The following is a 16,087-nucleotide window of genomic DNA, read 5'->3' as shown; positions in this document are numbered from 1 at the left end:
ACTCCAGAGCTGCACTCTCTATTCTGCTGGTGGAGTCACTGTGTACATACATTACATTATTTATCCTGTACTGATCCTCAGTTACATCCAGTATTATACTCCAGAGCTGCACTCACTATTCTGCTGGTGGAGTCACTGTTTACATACATTACCTTACTAATCCTTTACTGATCCTGAGTTGAATCCTGTATTATACTCCAGAGCTGCACTCACTATTCTGCTGGTGGAGTCACTGTTTACATACATTACATTACTTACCTTGTACTGATCCTGAGTTGCATCCTGTATTATACTCCAGAGCTGCACTCACTATTCTGCTGGTGGAGTCACTGTGTACATACATTATATTACATTATCCTGTACTGCTCTTGAGCTACATCCTGTATTATACTCCAGAGCTGCACTCACTATTCTGCTGGTGGAGGCATTGTGTACATATATTACATTATTTATCCTGTACTGATCCTGAGTTACATCCTGTATTATACTGCAGAGCTGCACTCACTATTCTGCTGGTGGAGTCACTGTTTACATACATTACATTACTTACCCTGTACTGATCCTGAGTTGCATCCTGTATTATACTCCAGAGCTGCACTCCCTATTCTACTGGTGGAGTCACTGTGTACATACATTACATTACTTATCCTGTACTGATCCTGACTTACATCCTGTATTATACTCCAGTGCTGCACTCACTATTCTGCTGGTGGAGTCACTGTGTACATACATTATATTACATTATCCTGTACTGCTCTTGAGCTACATCCTATATTATACTCCAGAGCTGCACTCACTATTCTGCTGGTGGAGTCACTGTGTACATACATTTTATTACATTATTCTGTACTGCTCTTGAGCTACATCCTGTATTATACTCCAGAGCTGCACTCACTATTCTGCTGGTGGAGTCACTGCGTACATATATTACTTTACTTTTCCTGTACTGATCCTGAGTTACATCCTGTATAGACTCCAGAGCTGCAGTCACTATTCTGCTGGTGGAGTTACTTTGTAAATACATGACATTACTTATCTTGTACAGATCCTGAGATACAGCCTGTATTATGCTCCAGAGCTACATTCACAATTCTGTAAGAATTATAAATGAAATCTCTCAGCATTCCTTTTTAGTTCATTCTCTGCTCAGAGTTTGCTATGGTGATTTTTAAGAGAGGTGTAGTCTTGACAGCACAGGTATGTACAGTAATTGAATGCATGGTACACTAATTCTTCCACTGTATTATAGGAGCTCAACTGAGCTGTTAGGGATGTGTCTGATGAATAACTTGTTACCTGTTTCCAATGACAACCAGTAGAATTGTGAGTGCAGCTCTGGAGTATAATACAGGATGTAACTCATGATCAGTACAAGATAAGTAATGTAATGTATGTACACAGTGACTCCACCAGCAGAATAGTGAGTACAGCTCTGGAGTATAATACAGAATGTAGCTCAGGATCAGTACAGGATAAGTAATGTAATGTATGTACACAGTGACTCCATCAGCAGAACAGTGAGTGCAGCTCTGGAGTATAATACAGGATGTAACTCAGGATCAGTACAGGACAAGTAATGTCTTACATTTACAAAGTGACTCAACATTTTATGTAGACAAAATCAATAATGATGTCATTCTTATCTCAGTGTCTGGAGTTGCAGGGGGTGGGGTCCCACTCTGCTTCCTGTCCTTAGAGAGATTTTATGGTTACACTTATAAGTTTGATATATGTGGATTGGAATGTGTTAAAAAAAAATAGTGAAACTTTACCTGCAGGTCTCAAAGCCAATTCCGTGCGCTATGTCCACTTGCTCCTTTGTTGCAATGATGGCATCAAGTTCAGAGCATGCTTTCCTGGCTTCCTCATAGACGAGGCTGTACCTGGCAACTTTCTCCACATGGAAAACACCCTGGAACCGACAACTTATAACTGAAATCAGAGAGGACGGAAAAGGTATTGATTAGTAAAATGAGTAATCTGAGTCTAGCAATACACAACAACCAGATGTTGTCACAGTTATAATACGTGTACTAATATAGAGAGAGAAAGTGTGAGAGATGGAGGGCACGAGAGATTATGTAGTGTGAAGTCATTACATGTAATGGTTGTGGGCCCCTGATTGAATATTTGTGTGCCCAAGATGCATCCGTGTGCACCACTGGTAAGGTATCTTTATTACAAAAATCATATTTTCACACTATTTACTAAGCACTCACTATAGACTAACAATTCTTGTTACTTTTCAGCAAGTGCTGTGTACACTGGGGCAGCAGTCACCTCATTATCATCAGAGGCAGGGTTACAAGGAAAGGTAATACCCCTATTATTTAGCAGGAGGCAGATAACACAGAATCCCACCATTGATAATAGATAGAGGACAGCACAGCTCCTCCTCCCTCCTCCCTCTCCCTGCAGATGTAGCAGAGCATGCTCACTACACTCTCCCATAGAAATCAATAGGTAATTTTCTGTCTATTGTAAAGCAAATCTCTGGAAGTGCTATTGCAGCAACTCAGGCAAGATGGCTGCCCCCATGATCTTATGGATAAAAAATTCAGTGTATATTTGAATTCAGGGGGAAAAAAAAGTTATACTTTCCTTTAAAAAAAATAAAAATAGAAGACAGACAACTGTGTAATAGTTTGGAAAAAGTGAATGAAAGGGACAGAGTGTAAGTGGATATTTCCATGAGAGGAATCGATATGAATGATTTACTTTGTGTGATGTTTCTCTCTTGTATGTAAACTGAATGCTCCTAGGGGTAACCTACTGCAAACAATGCTTTCTGTTCCAGTAAATTATTTGCTCAGTCTCTACAGTGTCCACAAGTTTCACCACATTAACTGGTTCCTAGTATTATCAGATCTGAACGAATTACATGCCCATCCATTAGACAAAGTACAATCTTGGCGGATCACGGCTTCAAGTCTGTAGGGCTCAGTTACATAATGCTAAGAATATATCCTTACTTCAGAGTACAGTTTTGTGGTCCAAGCTCCATGGTCCTAAAGAAAACTCCATCAGTGTTGGGGGAAGGGGAAATTATATGGTCAACAACCCATCGTTGACTCTGCCGTACTAATCCAAAGAGTTTATATTAACATTGAAGGCTGTAGACCATTATGGTTATATTATATGGCCCAACATTTGCCGTATAAACTAGCGCCGATCAAGAAGACATCTTGTTGATCGGTGCTTGTTTGCTCCTTTCACAAGGAGCTATGTATGGGGACGAGTACTTGTTACTACGAACGCTCGTCCCCATACTTTTCTATCATGTTGGCTTGCATCTCCCCATTTACACAGGGAGATGTGCTGCAGACAACAATAATATGTTAGGCTGTAGAAACAATACGATCAGCCAATCACTCATTCATCAGCTGATCGTGATCAGGATCGATCGTTCTGTGAGCGCTCGTTTGCCCGAAAATTGTCCCGTGTAAAAGGGCCCTTAGTTGAGTTGGCTCAGATAGAGTGGAGTCTTCTTCTAACCTGGCCATGTATAGCATTGAACTAAGTCAACATGGATATGCAACCAGTGAGCAAGTGGAAGAAGGGTGCGATGACTTTCCGCTAATGAGAGTCCAGATTAAAGAAGGTGGAATCAAGTCAACATGTCAGGTTTTAGACAAAAGACACATTGTTACGAAGAGTTTCTTCTTTAGAAATCGAAAAAGGTGATCCTGAGGCACATATGTAATGTAGGGTTCCAGTCTCCATATACCACCCCCCCCCCCCCTCAGCTTCAGACATCATCTCTTACATTTTAAGCCTTTAATTATATATGTATAATATATTCCAGACAATTAATGTATATGTAAACTGGTAAAATGATTTTATTAGAGAGAATTATTTTTCTTTAGTACTAAGCAGGTGACTTTGCAGGTTGAATAGACCCGAAAAATGAGGTTGGTAGGAGCCCCCAAGACAATATTTGAAATCCCCCAATACCCCCAATATTTGGAGCCCCGAATACCACAATGTGCTTCGTATCCAGACTAAGATTCCTATCCTAAATATACCGGTAAACTGAGAATATGGTAACATAATACATTACACCAGAATTCTTCATTGCTACAGAATCCTTGATCAGTTGACTCCATGAGGTGGTGTTGGTTAGAGTCTTGGGGGAACCTTCATGACAAGGACCATTGCAACTATGAGAGCCAAGGTAAGGGGGACTTCTTCATCTTGCATCTGTAGATAGTCACGTTTGATCTTTGCTTGGGTCATCGCGGACCCTGCCGGGGCTTGAGGACTTCAATTATGGTAGCCACAGTCAGTGTACACAAAGGTCATGATGTATAGTAAAGTACCAACCAGAACCCAAAAACTTAAATCATAATCCTATTTTATGCAGTCAGATATCATTCATGTCTTTTTTTATATGTCCTATGTCAATTCTAAATCGTGCATTCAGATTGTATCAGACATTTGGATGATGTATTAAACTTTATTGGCGCAGTTCAGAAATAACAATAGATGTTTATCACCATTCACAACGTTCCTGATACCAGATAGAGCATGGGAATGAGCAATAAAACAACAACCCGCTCTTCGGGATGCCTTAGCAGACCATAAATCCAGCCATGTGTCGATTGAATTGGCTTGATCCTATTAATATGTACCTGTTATCTATGTATGATGTCATGCAGACATCCAGGCAGGGAGTATGACATCACCCAATGTAGATAATGTCCAGATTAAGTGAAAGAACAGCTCTAGTCAGAACCGATATAGACATCAATGGTTCCAGTAACTGTGCCTGTTAGTGATACCATTCCAACATTTTGACTTTTTGCATTTAAAGGGGGTTTCCAGTCATAGCAAGTGACAGCATATCAGTAGAATCAAAGGGCCCTGGTTCTCTGCGGAGCATGGTAGCTCCTTCTGATTTTTTCCCTGGTCCCCTTGTTCTCATGATTGGTGGGGGGTCAATGAATGGCCTAGATGGATCAAATATTCCTTGACCATATACACCCATGTCTTACTACACTTTATATGGAAATTACAGCTGTTCTGAGTGTATTTCTGAATATGAATATGGACATGAACTTTGTAGTTCATTGTTAGAAATGTATTCTTATCCTCTTACACACCTTTTAATATACTTTCAGAGCACTCTTTTATGGAGCTACATGGCAATTTATTAATGTAGGTTTGCCCATCATACTGTAAATAGGAACATTTTGGGTTAAATTCCATACAGGGATTTAGGCAAAAAGGGGAATATCCCTTCAAGGACAATTGAAAAGTGTGTGGCATTATAATGACCGAAAAGAATATATCTAGAATGTACTCCAGTTGTATAATGAAATCAGAAAACATCTTACGAGGTATGAAAGAGCGTGCGAGCAGCCAAGGTTCTGGCAGGAGCATGCTCACTACAATCTTCCCAACCATCCTCATCAAGCTACCAGTTTCTAATATAGTGGCTCCTATGTCAATAACGCTACAAGCCGAAGACTGCTTGCGCCATGTGACATGGTAAAAAAAAAACATTGCATGATGCATCTTTTGTGTCATGTACGTCTTGAAACTTTTTGACTTTTTCCTGATGGAAGCCCGATTTTTATGTTATTTGACTGTTGCGGGACAGTAGTTCACAAATGTTGCAGTGAACAGTAAATTTATCGTGGACATACCAGATTGCACATTGTCAACCTTTATTTTCATCTTGTCCTCAATTTTTTTTACCTCTCCCGTTTGTGACTAACTTGAAGGCTTCTTTAACGGTGAGGTTGGCCCCGTTATCAACTGGACCCCACAGCTATTACGTCTGCTAGTCTTGAAGTCATGTTTTTGTCTATGACCCACAACTGCAGGATGTTCTCCACTTTTGGGTGACATGGAAGTATCTGACCTTTGAATTTTGGAGATATGAACCAGTGCTTCAGTCCAATGAAAAAATATCCCAGATGTCATCATTGTCTTCTCAAACACCATAAAACTTGGTCTTACAAAGGATCACTGTTCTTTTTATTTACAAAGACTCCACGTCCTTAAACAATAAATAAAAACCGGATCATATAAAATCCAAAAATTCAAAAACAAGAACGTTTAACAAGCATCGCATTGACCACGTATATATGCCACAGGGGAATAATACTTGGAAAGATTTCTCAAAACAAAAAATTTCTTAGTATAATATTCAGTTAAATTCCAAGAATGAGTGACACACTCATTCTAGGAATTTACCTGAATATTATACTAAGAAGCCCCGTAGCCCCTCATGTCTGGTATTCACAAGATTTCCATGTGATATAAGGTAGGGACTACATGGCGACATTTATTTGCGCACAAGTTCCGGGACTACAGGGACGCAGCCTCACTGTTTCCATGTGAATAACAGGGTCACAGGCGACCTAGTCACCATCGCAAAAGGACTTACATAGTAAGAGTCCTTTGGACTCCGTAATGAATAATCACTGAACTTGCAACCATTATCTGAGTCCAATGGTCACATTAAGTTCTGTTTGCTATGCAATAGACTGCCTCTTCATGCTACACAGGCTTGTTTGAGGCCCCAGCAATGGGAAACATTACAGGAATGCACAATAATTATTTGTTTAGGCTACTGTATATAACAATCAAGAGGCGGATTAAAAACTATAAAAAGAATGTAAGTCGTGCTATCTCTCCCTTGTTTAATAAATAGATATAGGCACCTTGAAAGCCTTATATAACGTAGACACTATACAGAACATAGACAGTCTGCGATGCAATCATTTAAAAATGCTTTCAGTAACAGTATAAAGTTTAATTAAACAAGTTATCACTTAAAGGGGTAGTCCACTTTGGATAATCCCTTTTTGTGAAAAGGGTCCCCAGTTGTTACACTGAACACAGGGTATACCATTACTGGAACCTCCAGTGATAAACTGCAATTGCGAGAACCTGGCAACACGTGTTCAATTTCCCTGCAGCGCCTCCGCAGGGAACTAGAAGCATTACACAGTTCCTACTGAAATCAATGAGCTGTCTGTGTAATGCATTGAGAGCCAGAGGTGTCTTTGTAAACGCTTTCCTATGTGACTAATAGGTGGGACTCCTCTATTAATTCAGTCTATTTGAAAATGGGTATTTTAAACAAGGCAACCTGTTAGGAAACGCCTATTCCTTTAATGATCTCCATGACTACTGTTTTTCCTTGAGCCTATCTCTCTTCTCCATCTTTCTGCCTATCAAATTTGGTTTAGTATTTATACCTGTCCATCTCACTCAGTCTTTGCGTGAGATTTTCCTTACCTTTGGGTGTTTTGATCAAGCTTCTGACTAAACCCTATACCCCTGACTTTTGGACTTCTTGTTAAACTGACCTCGGCTTGTCTCTCGTTAACCCCTTGTTTGCTGATTTGGATTACCTGCTCCCGGCTCGCTCTGACCTCTGCTTTACCTGGTATCCACTTGCTTATTGATTTGGATCCTCTGTTTAACCTGTGGCTGTCTGGTTATCCTGTTCAGGTTTGCCTGCATTGTACCTCTTATCCAACACTGAACTCTGCTAAGACAACCTGGGTTCTATGCAGCAAAAACTATCCCGCCTTGTGGGTTCGGTGGGTTCTGGCGAATACCATAGAATAGCCTTAGACTCTGTTGATCAAAGTTGTGGTGGATTTGGGGTTGCAGATTTATATGCACGCTCTTTCCCAGGAGTCTCCAGCAGCCTTTGGGGAATCGCTCTCCTATCAATTCCATAACACAACCCCTTTAAATAAACTTTATTAATATTGTCCCAGAAAACCTGTTTAAAGACATATAAAGACAGATGAGACATTTTTTTCTCTCTGATCTTGCATTTTTGCTATATATAAAATGTTGCTATTGACTAAGAGGCAGACTTTTTTTTTATTGAAAGTGTTTTATTATACCGCTTTCATGAAAGTACAAGAAAGCAATAGATCTTTAATCTACGATACTTATAATCATTGTACCAAGTAACTTCTAAACTTCTATGCCAATAAACTGACTCGTGATGGGACAAGGGATTGTCACACTTTCTGGTACCGTCTGGAAACTAATTTTACCAGTGATTATAGAGCACAGCTATCATATTAATCATAACTCACATGAATAATTCTTGGGATCTGTAAAACTTTCCATTAGTAGGCCAAACACCAGTAATTGGATTAAAGGGGGCTGGATGAGTTTAGAAAATTCGGGTTTGCTTTTTTTTTTCTAGAAACAGCGCCACCCTTATTCATGAGTTGTGTCTGGTATTGCAACTCAGCCCCATTGGCTGCTGATATTATATATACTTAGCTCATATACAGTTGCATATGACTGCCATTGGCCAGAATATTAAAAAAAACATACCGCATGGTGAATGGTCGCCCACTGTATAGGAAGTCTGCCTTGTTTTCCCATACACTAAATAAAAAGGTACGCCGACACATACCACCCTATGGAGGCCAAAATGACACTCTTTTGGCCTCCATCAGGTGAATGGGGGCCTATGGCTACATTCAGAATATGAGCGTGGAGTTTTCCTGACGCACACGCCGAATATGTTCCCTAAACGTTGTTATGAATGACCGTGACCGCAACTTCCGTGCTGTCTGCCAGCGTCTCCCTCATCAGAGATGCCAGCTGGCGCGGCCTCCCCGTCCTGGACTTACTGATAGGGTGAGCGCGCGCTCGTCCTTAAAGGTCCAGCACGCGCACTTCCTAAAAGTTCCCTACCCTATCCCCAGTGCACTCTGGACTATAAAAAGGGCTCCGCCCTCTCACCCCTTGCCTGAGCATTGTTAGTAATCCCATGTTAGTGTTTGCAAATGGTCCCTTAGTGTTGTCCTGTTCCCGTTGTTTCCCATGCCCTGTAATCTATATCCTGTATCCCGTGCTGTGTTATTGTTCCTGAGCCTGTTCAGTGATTGGAGTCGTGTCCTGCTACACCCGTTTTCTACCACCACGTCTGGCGCAACCTGCTGCACCTATTACCATCCGTACCAGAGCACCTGCCACCATCTGGACTATTTCAGGTACCCTTGTGCTACGAACCTGTATAGACTCTTGCATAGACTGTGACTTGGCCAGCTGCCTCTCTGCTACGGCAGAGGGGCCTAGTGGGTCCACATACCTCGTGATCATGACAAACGTATGTGAACACAGCCTTATTTTGGACTGATATTGGGCTACATGATTTTTTTTTTCTTCTCCATTCACATCTAAAGCTGAACTCAGAAGTCTGTTGGTTTTCTTGGTTTTTACCTGTATGAAATGGGAAAAAAGTCATGCAAATGCCAGGGATAGGGAAAGGTGCAAACATAATGAATGGGGCTGGACTACAGTCCATGAATGGGATTCTTAAAGTGGACCCCTCACTATGGCAGACCTATCATAATAAGGGCATCAGTGTCATTCCCTATAGAGATATACAAGTGGATACAATTATTTCCATTAAACAGCCCCCAAAATGCCAATCGGGGGACCTGAAAAGAAAGAATTTCCTGGTTCTATAGAGTCACATGGTGTATCACATGATCCCTCTCAGGCTGCTGGCTGGATTGAAAAGGATCTTGAGGTGCAGTCTGTGAATACCGATTCTGAGGAGGATGTCACATGATCATTTTCAGAGCTTCGGAGTGGCTGAGAGGAGTCATGTGACATACCATGTGATCCCCACAGAACCAGAAACTGGTTTATTGGGTGTAATTGTGCTCACTAGAATAACCTTATTATGGTGTACGTACAATAGAGGCAGAGCCCAAGTGGCTGCAATGGGTCCTTGGAGAGAGGGGGCCCGGCCCTGCTTGGTCCCATTTCCTTTGCAATTGGAAGTTGAAAACCTGTGCAGGACTCCCAGCTCCAGAGGAATGGAGGGGAAAACAAACACCAAACCCTCCTGACCCAGATGACAAAACCTGGCACCATATTGGAGGGGCCATTTTGATCTTTGCTCCGAGGCGTCTTTCTTATAAATATATCACTCTTCTTAGTGTGTTTAATTCCTAAGACCTGGAGTCACAAATAGATTCAATATATTACTAAGAAATTTTAGATCTGTAAAAATTAAAAAGCTTCAGATTTACCAAGCCAGTCAAATGTATTATTATATTTTCATTCACTCTGAACATTGTCGTACAAGTGGCCCAACTCCAAGCTTTGAGCGATATCGTACTTCTGTATATCCAAACAAAAAAATGTTTACGTCCTTGATTCAAAAATGTTGGCATCCACCATCTTCTTATTACTCAAGTCTTCTTCTTATCTTGAGTATCTTCTTGTGTTCCTACAAGCTGCACTATACAATTCATTCCATTTCAGATGTTTTGACCATCCTTGAAGCATGCACTGGTTAGGCTTGTTCTCAGGAAACCATCACTTGATCCAACCTGTCTAGGGATTCCAAGGTCCTCACATTTATATTCTTGGAACAAAATGCAACTACTTGCATCTACAGGCTGATGGCGTCTCGTTCTTTAACTCCTTTCCACTTGGTCTAAAGTTCTTGGTTTGAATTAGGGGCCAATATTGGGGATTGGGCAACAGATTGCCAAATTTTTCAACGATCTGTCAGATGTGCTATGACAGGAGAGTTTCTAATAACCAGTAGGGCTCATTATCAAATAAAAGAGATTCACAACATATTCTAATCCTTAGTGATTTTAAGCACCACCCTGCCATGAGATAGGACCCCACGTTTGAGCGGCCAACATCAACGGGTAGATTTCTTTACTGATACTCAGTGGGGCACCAAGCTTTCTATGGCGAATTTGAAAGGGTTGTCCACTGGAGTCCTATTTGGGTAGGTCCTTGGAGAACTGATCAAAGGTGGTCCTGTTGTGGGCCTACCTCCTGCATTATTATTTTTGTAAACCCTAAAAGGGCATTTGCATAGGGGGTTGCCCAAAAAGGACAATCCATCTAGTTTTGTTAAAAATAGTGCAGCCATATTTGTGTGTGTATACAGCTGATATAAACATTTCACGAGTGCGGTGACGGGACAGGGTGTTTTGGCACCTTAGACAAAGATATGGAACCGCTCCCATCACGCTAGACCTCAGCACATAAATATAGATCAATCACACAACACAGCTTGCATTGAACCTTCTTTAGTGCTTTGATGGCTATAAATCCTTTTATCAAGCCATGAAAGTGAAAGAATACTCCTTGTTGATGGTTAGTCGGTGACTAAATCGCATTAACCATGAATTTGCCTTGTTATGTATGGAAATGAGGAGCTGTCAGTGCCAGGCATACACTCATGCCAAGATACACCCTATGCCAAAATCCCCTGCCTGGCCTTGTATGAATAACCTTGTGGATAAGTGAAAGGATCCTTATAAAGTAGGTACAGCCTTTGGCTAAACTATTTTGGGTGGGGAAATGGGTAAAAGAAAATGCAAAAATGGCCCCAGACAATTACAAGAAAGAATAGTTGACAGTCACTTATTATTATTACTCAAAGTAGAATTTGCGACCGCCTTTTCAGAAGCTCTTTTATCAGGACTTCGGGAATAATGCTGGACTAGTAGGTGCCATTGTGCCCTCAGGGGGTGAAAAGGTCGACCATTACTTTTTAGCCATTCAGCAGAGCCAAGATGTGTCACATGGCAAACCTTCCTGCAACCTTGACATCTTAGGATCCAGGGAACTTCTTTCCAAAGAGTCAAGGAGAGAACTTCACTACTAATGGTCCTCTGATTGGTGCTTTGTTGGGTGCAATTATGCCCACTGGTTCTGCTTTGATAGGGCATTATTATGTAGCTGGCCTTATCTAAATGTCCTCAATAAAAATTTACCAATGCAATCCCTTCATGAGAAAACGGTGGTGTCTGAGACAAAGAAGCAGGAAAAAATGTAACACTATTTTTTTAATTAGATTTTATCAATTACATTGCTATCCTTGTAAATGTGGTGCCCTAGGCACCTGCTGGCCTTACCCATGGTAATATGTAAAGCAGAAATGAGCGCTGCGCTGATTCCCTTTCATCTCCGTTGATCGGGACACTGCTGCATTTCAGGAACCGGGCACATAGAAAGTTTATGGAAAAATCTTGCATCTCCGTACTATGGGCCTAATGACTTCTAGGGAATCTGCAGGTTCTACTCCCATAACTTGGCGTCTCTTATCCCTCGCCTTTGCTTTGCTGTAAACATTCGTCTTCCTCGCTTACACATCTGCTTGGAGACCGTTGCTATGCTGTGTATCCCGAGACGGAACACACTGTCAGGTCATTAATTGTGGGTTACTTTAGCTTTTGTAAATGAAACGTTATTTTTATCCTTGAGAGTCTCTGAAGAATATAACAAACTCTCAAAATCTTTCTGGTCAGCATACAGATGTCATCCTTACAATGGCGGGGGCTAGAAGACCGGCCAGTTTAACCAGAAGACTTAACTCTGTCATGGCCACGTAGTCTAGGCCAACTGGGGGGGGGGGGGTGACGACTCTCTTTGGTACCTTTTATATGGCTTTAACTATGTCAATTAAAAAATCTGGCTATGGAAGGTCCAATATATGGACCAGTATGTTACAGACACTAGTGGACCTCAAAATGTGTAAGAAGCTTTCTCTCCTTCTGAAGTTAAGGTCTAGTTTAGGTGAACATCAAATATTGGATCATCTGCTTTTGTTTGGGATCATCAGAAGCATATGATATGGGCATATACGACATGGGCTAACGCCTCCCCAACCAATGGTGCTGTGGCCATCCCCTATGTAAGTGCTTTATTATATACACACAAGAATGACCCAGTCATATCCTAGCTCCTAACTTAAAGGGATAGTCCAATGTGGACTACCCATTTCCATATTCCCTGTGATGTCAGAGGGTGTCCCTTGCTCGGGACCCTCATCAGAATGGGCTTCATCTAATACAGCATTTGAGTTGCTGAAAAGAGTGTCCACCGACTATAACAGTTGATCGCCAGGGTTTAAAAAAACTTGACCCATGGTGAGTAGCTGATCATCCGCTTCATCCTAAGATTTAATTAAAGTGAACCTGACACTCACCTTGAAATTGGGGCATCTTAGAGAAATAATGGGCACAGTTGCACCCATTAAACAACCTCCCAAAGTGCCCATCAGGGGGCAAGAATGTAAATTGTTATATATGCCCCTTATATTTATTGGCTCTTTTTGAGAAGGGTTATATGACCATCCCCGTGATGAATTCCCACATCTACAACCCAATGTTGATCCCATCCTAAAAAGATGGCAATAATAATATTAAAATAAGCGGATTGTATAGCAGGACCCCCTGAATAATAACATGCCAGTCATGGAAAAAACATATATAGTTAAATAGTGTCTTGCTGATCGAAGCATTTGTTAACCCTTTAAATCCTTCAAGCTGCCCATCATCTATGAGGAATGCTCTGTAAAATTCCACTGCCTAGGTAATGTCATTAAGAGTCCACAGGATGCCCCAGAGGGGCAGAAAACAGGTGTGTAGCATTTCTCTGGCAGCGATACAGGGTTTCGCCATACCTGCCTGTAACTTGCATAATACGCCGCGTGACACCCATGTATGAGAATGAAATTACTGTTGGCAGAATTAAAATGGTTTTCTTGTACTCAGCCCATAAATGCGTCAAATATCTAACAGCCTGGGGCATCCATTATCTATAGCTTTAGAAGTGCGACAGAACTTTAATACGTTAGGGGCACCATTAAGTAGCAGTCTGGTTTACCACCTACTCGACTGAGCAGAAAAGAAGAAATAAATGTACATGTGGATATCTTGGTTTTCAATTTTGTTGTGATATATTTTTAGCCACTAGATGTCAGTATAACTGGTATAGACTCCTGGCTAAGACCATTGTACTTTCCAGCCTGCTGCGAAAACACATTTTTATTATATTACAATTGGATATCATAGTAGGAAGGTTGAGCTTATGTATCTTATATCATTTTGAAGTAGCAGAAAGACAGACTTTTTTTTTCCCTAGGCAGAAAGTCATAATATAGAATAGTGAATGTAAAGGTATTGAACAATAGCAAATAATTTAAAGAGAATGTGTCACTAGTGTATTAATGCCCTATCTCCTCACTAATCTAATAGGAGCTATGATGCTGATAACTACAGTGTAATTTTTTTTCAAAAACATTTATTATTTGCAAAGTTATGAGCATTTTTCTAAATATACTAGTTTGGCTATACTTGCCAAATGGGCGGTAACTCTTTCTTTTCACTCTGGGTGTGGCTGTATGGCTGTGTCCAATCAGCATCATACAGTTCTCCTCTTCCCAGCCCAGCAACACAGAGCGATCATATTGTATACAGCTTCCATTCCCAACTGTGTTTTCAACCTCCGGTTGTTTCACAGCTAGAACTGCGATCCTTGTGTCATACGAAAGATGAGAATCTCATCTTTCATATGCCAGCAGAACCACTGTTGTAGGTGGTCCACAGCTGGAGATATGGCTATTTGAAGTGATCCCGCTTCTCTCCAGCCTCAGTCTCTCACACTGTGTGAAGCAGCTTCATGCTGATAGGACAGCGTCAGAGGCTGTGAGGAGGCTCCACCCCCAGGAGGATCGCTGGAGGTGACACCCACTTGTCTAGTATAGGCTAATTTGCCTCCCGTCAGAGCGGTGTCACCTGCTGGGCAGCCACTTAACTATTATTGACACTGTGCTTACTGAAATTATTCACTATATATATATTTTAGGAGGGGGTATATACTACGCTACACAAAATTCCACTCATGCTTTGTAAACGAAACATTTTATTTGGGAATTAAATCACCCATCGTGTAAAACAATATTAATTAATGAATTGAGAAGAATAACGCCGGGATTGCCAACATTACCCAAACTAAAACCTAATGACCAAATTAAAACGAAACTTCTACAGTCAGCAGAGGTACTTCTAGCTTTTTTACTGCCTGAGACAAAAAATTTAATGGTACCCACCCCTCCCCAAATTTTTGGGATGGGTACGTATATATAAGACTTTTTGTATATCTGCCACGATGCTGCCCCCTGCATTCATGGACAGGTGATGTCTGAGGCCACCTAACCTCATGAAGCGCGCATCCCTGTATATGGGCACACAATACTCATCATTCTCCATATTTATATTCCTGTGACAATATACCCATAATGTAAGTGAAAGCTCCTCTGCCCCAGTGTACCCGTGATTACACTGCCTGTCACGTGCGTTAATGGTTTACCATCCAAGTCAATGTTCACATCCTCATTACCGCTGTGCAGACATTCATGTTGATAGTGATGTTGCACCAACCAAGAACCCTATAACCAGGCTGATCTGCCAGAGCTAGCGACAGGGAGTGTTGTCATGGGGACACTAGTAGTGGCGCTGTATGTTTCGTTCCTTAAAACGTTATTTAATGATAACTATTCAGGAATAAAGTGGTGAACGATTTCTCCTTGTAGTAAAGGAAATATAATGCTTATAGGGGTCCTCCTGGTCTCCCTCTAAGAAAGCAGAAGAGGCGTTTTAAGTGGTCAGTGAGAAATGACAGAAAGTGAAGCAAGGGCTTTAGAAATAGAAAATACATGTTAACCACGTACAACGGAAACTTTAAATTATAAATATATTCTGACAGCTGGTGAAGAAGTGTTAATAATAAAAAAAAATTGTCTACCCATAAACATATATGTAAAAATGTGTTCTCTGAAACCGGATGCTTCTTTCCTGTGTCAAAATGATCAGTTCTAACCCCATACAAGGGCTTTGGAATTAATTGTCTGGTCCAGGCCTTAGGACCCAAAATGCAAATGTGGGACAAGGTGCTTTGGCCACCTAACAAATAAGGCAAATTGTGCCCCCCACACTGCCCCCAAAACACACTACTCTCAGTTCATGAGAGTATCCTGCAGTCAAAGAAATTAGCGGTGCGTCTACTTATGACATGCTCACCGCACCACCTCCATACACAGTTTTTTTTATCAGATTACCCCTATATGCAGTGTCTGCCAGAGCGCCCCCATTCATAGTGCCTTCCCGAGATTGCCGAATAGAGATATACACTAATTCCTCATATACGGTGTCTAATAAATATTGCCCCCATACACAGCCCCCCATCCAAAGATTGCCCCTATATATGTAGAGCAAACCGAATATTGACCCCTACACAGCGCCCCACCCACAGAATTCCTCCATAGACGCAG

At 41.3% G+C, this 16,087-nt stretch overlaps 1 protein-coding gene across 2 annotated transcripts in view; it reads right to left on the bottom strand.

The window, feature by feature from the left end:
- Positions 1-16,087, bottom strand: part of CD44 (CD44 molecule (IN blood group)) — a 45,141-nt gene that overhangs the window by 15,926 nt on the left and 13,128 nt on the right. For both annotated transcript variants that reach the window (XM_075838011.1, XM_075838010.1), the window contains exon 2: positions 1,773-1,932. In XM_075838011.1, the coding sequence (XP_075694126.1) occupies positions 1,773-1,932 (160 nt within the window). The remainder of the gene's footprint in view (positions 1-1,772; positions 1,933-16,087) is intronic.

The sequence above is a fragment of the Rhinoderma darwinii genome, chromosome 9 (assembly GCF_050947455.1).
Source record: "Rhinoderma darwinii isolate aRhiDar2 chromosome 9, aRhiDar2.hap1, whole genome shotgun sequence".
Classification (NCBI taxonomy): Eukaryota; Metazoa; Chordata; class Amphibia; order Anura; family Rhinodermatidae; genus Rhinoderma; species Rhinoderma darwinii.
This window is presented reverse-complemented; position numbering and strand designations above follow the sequence as displayed.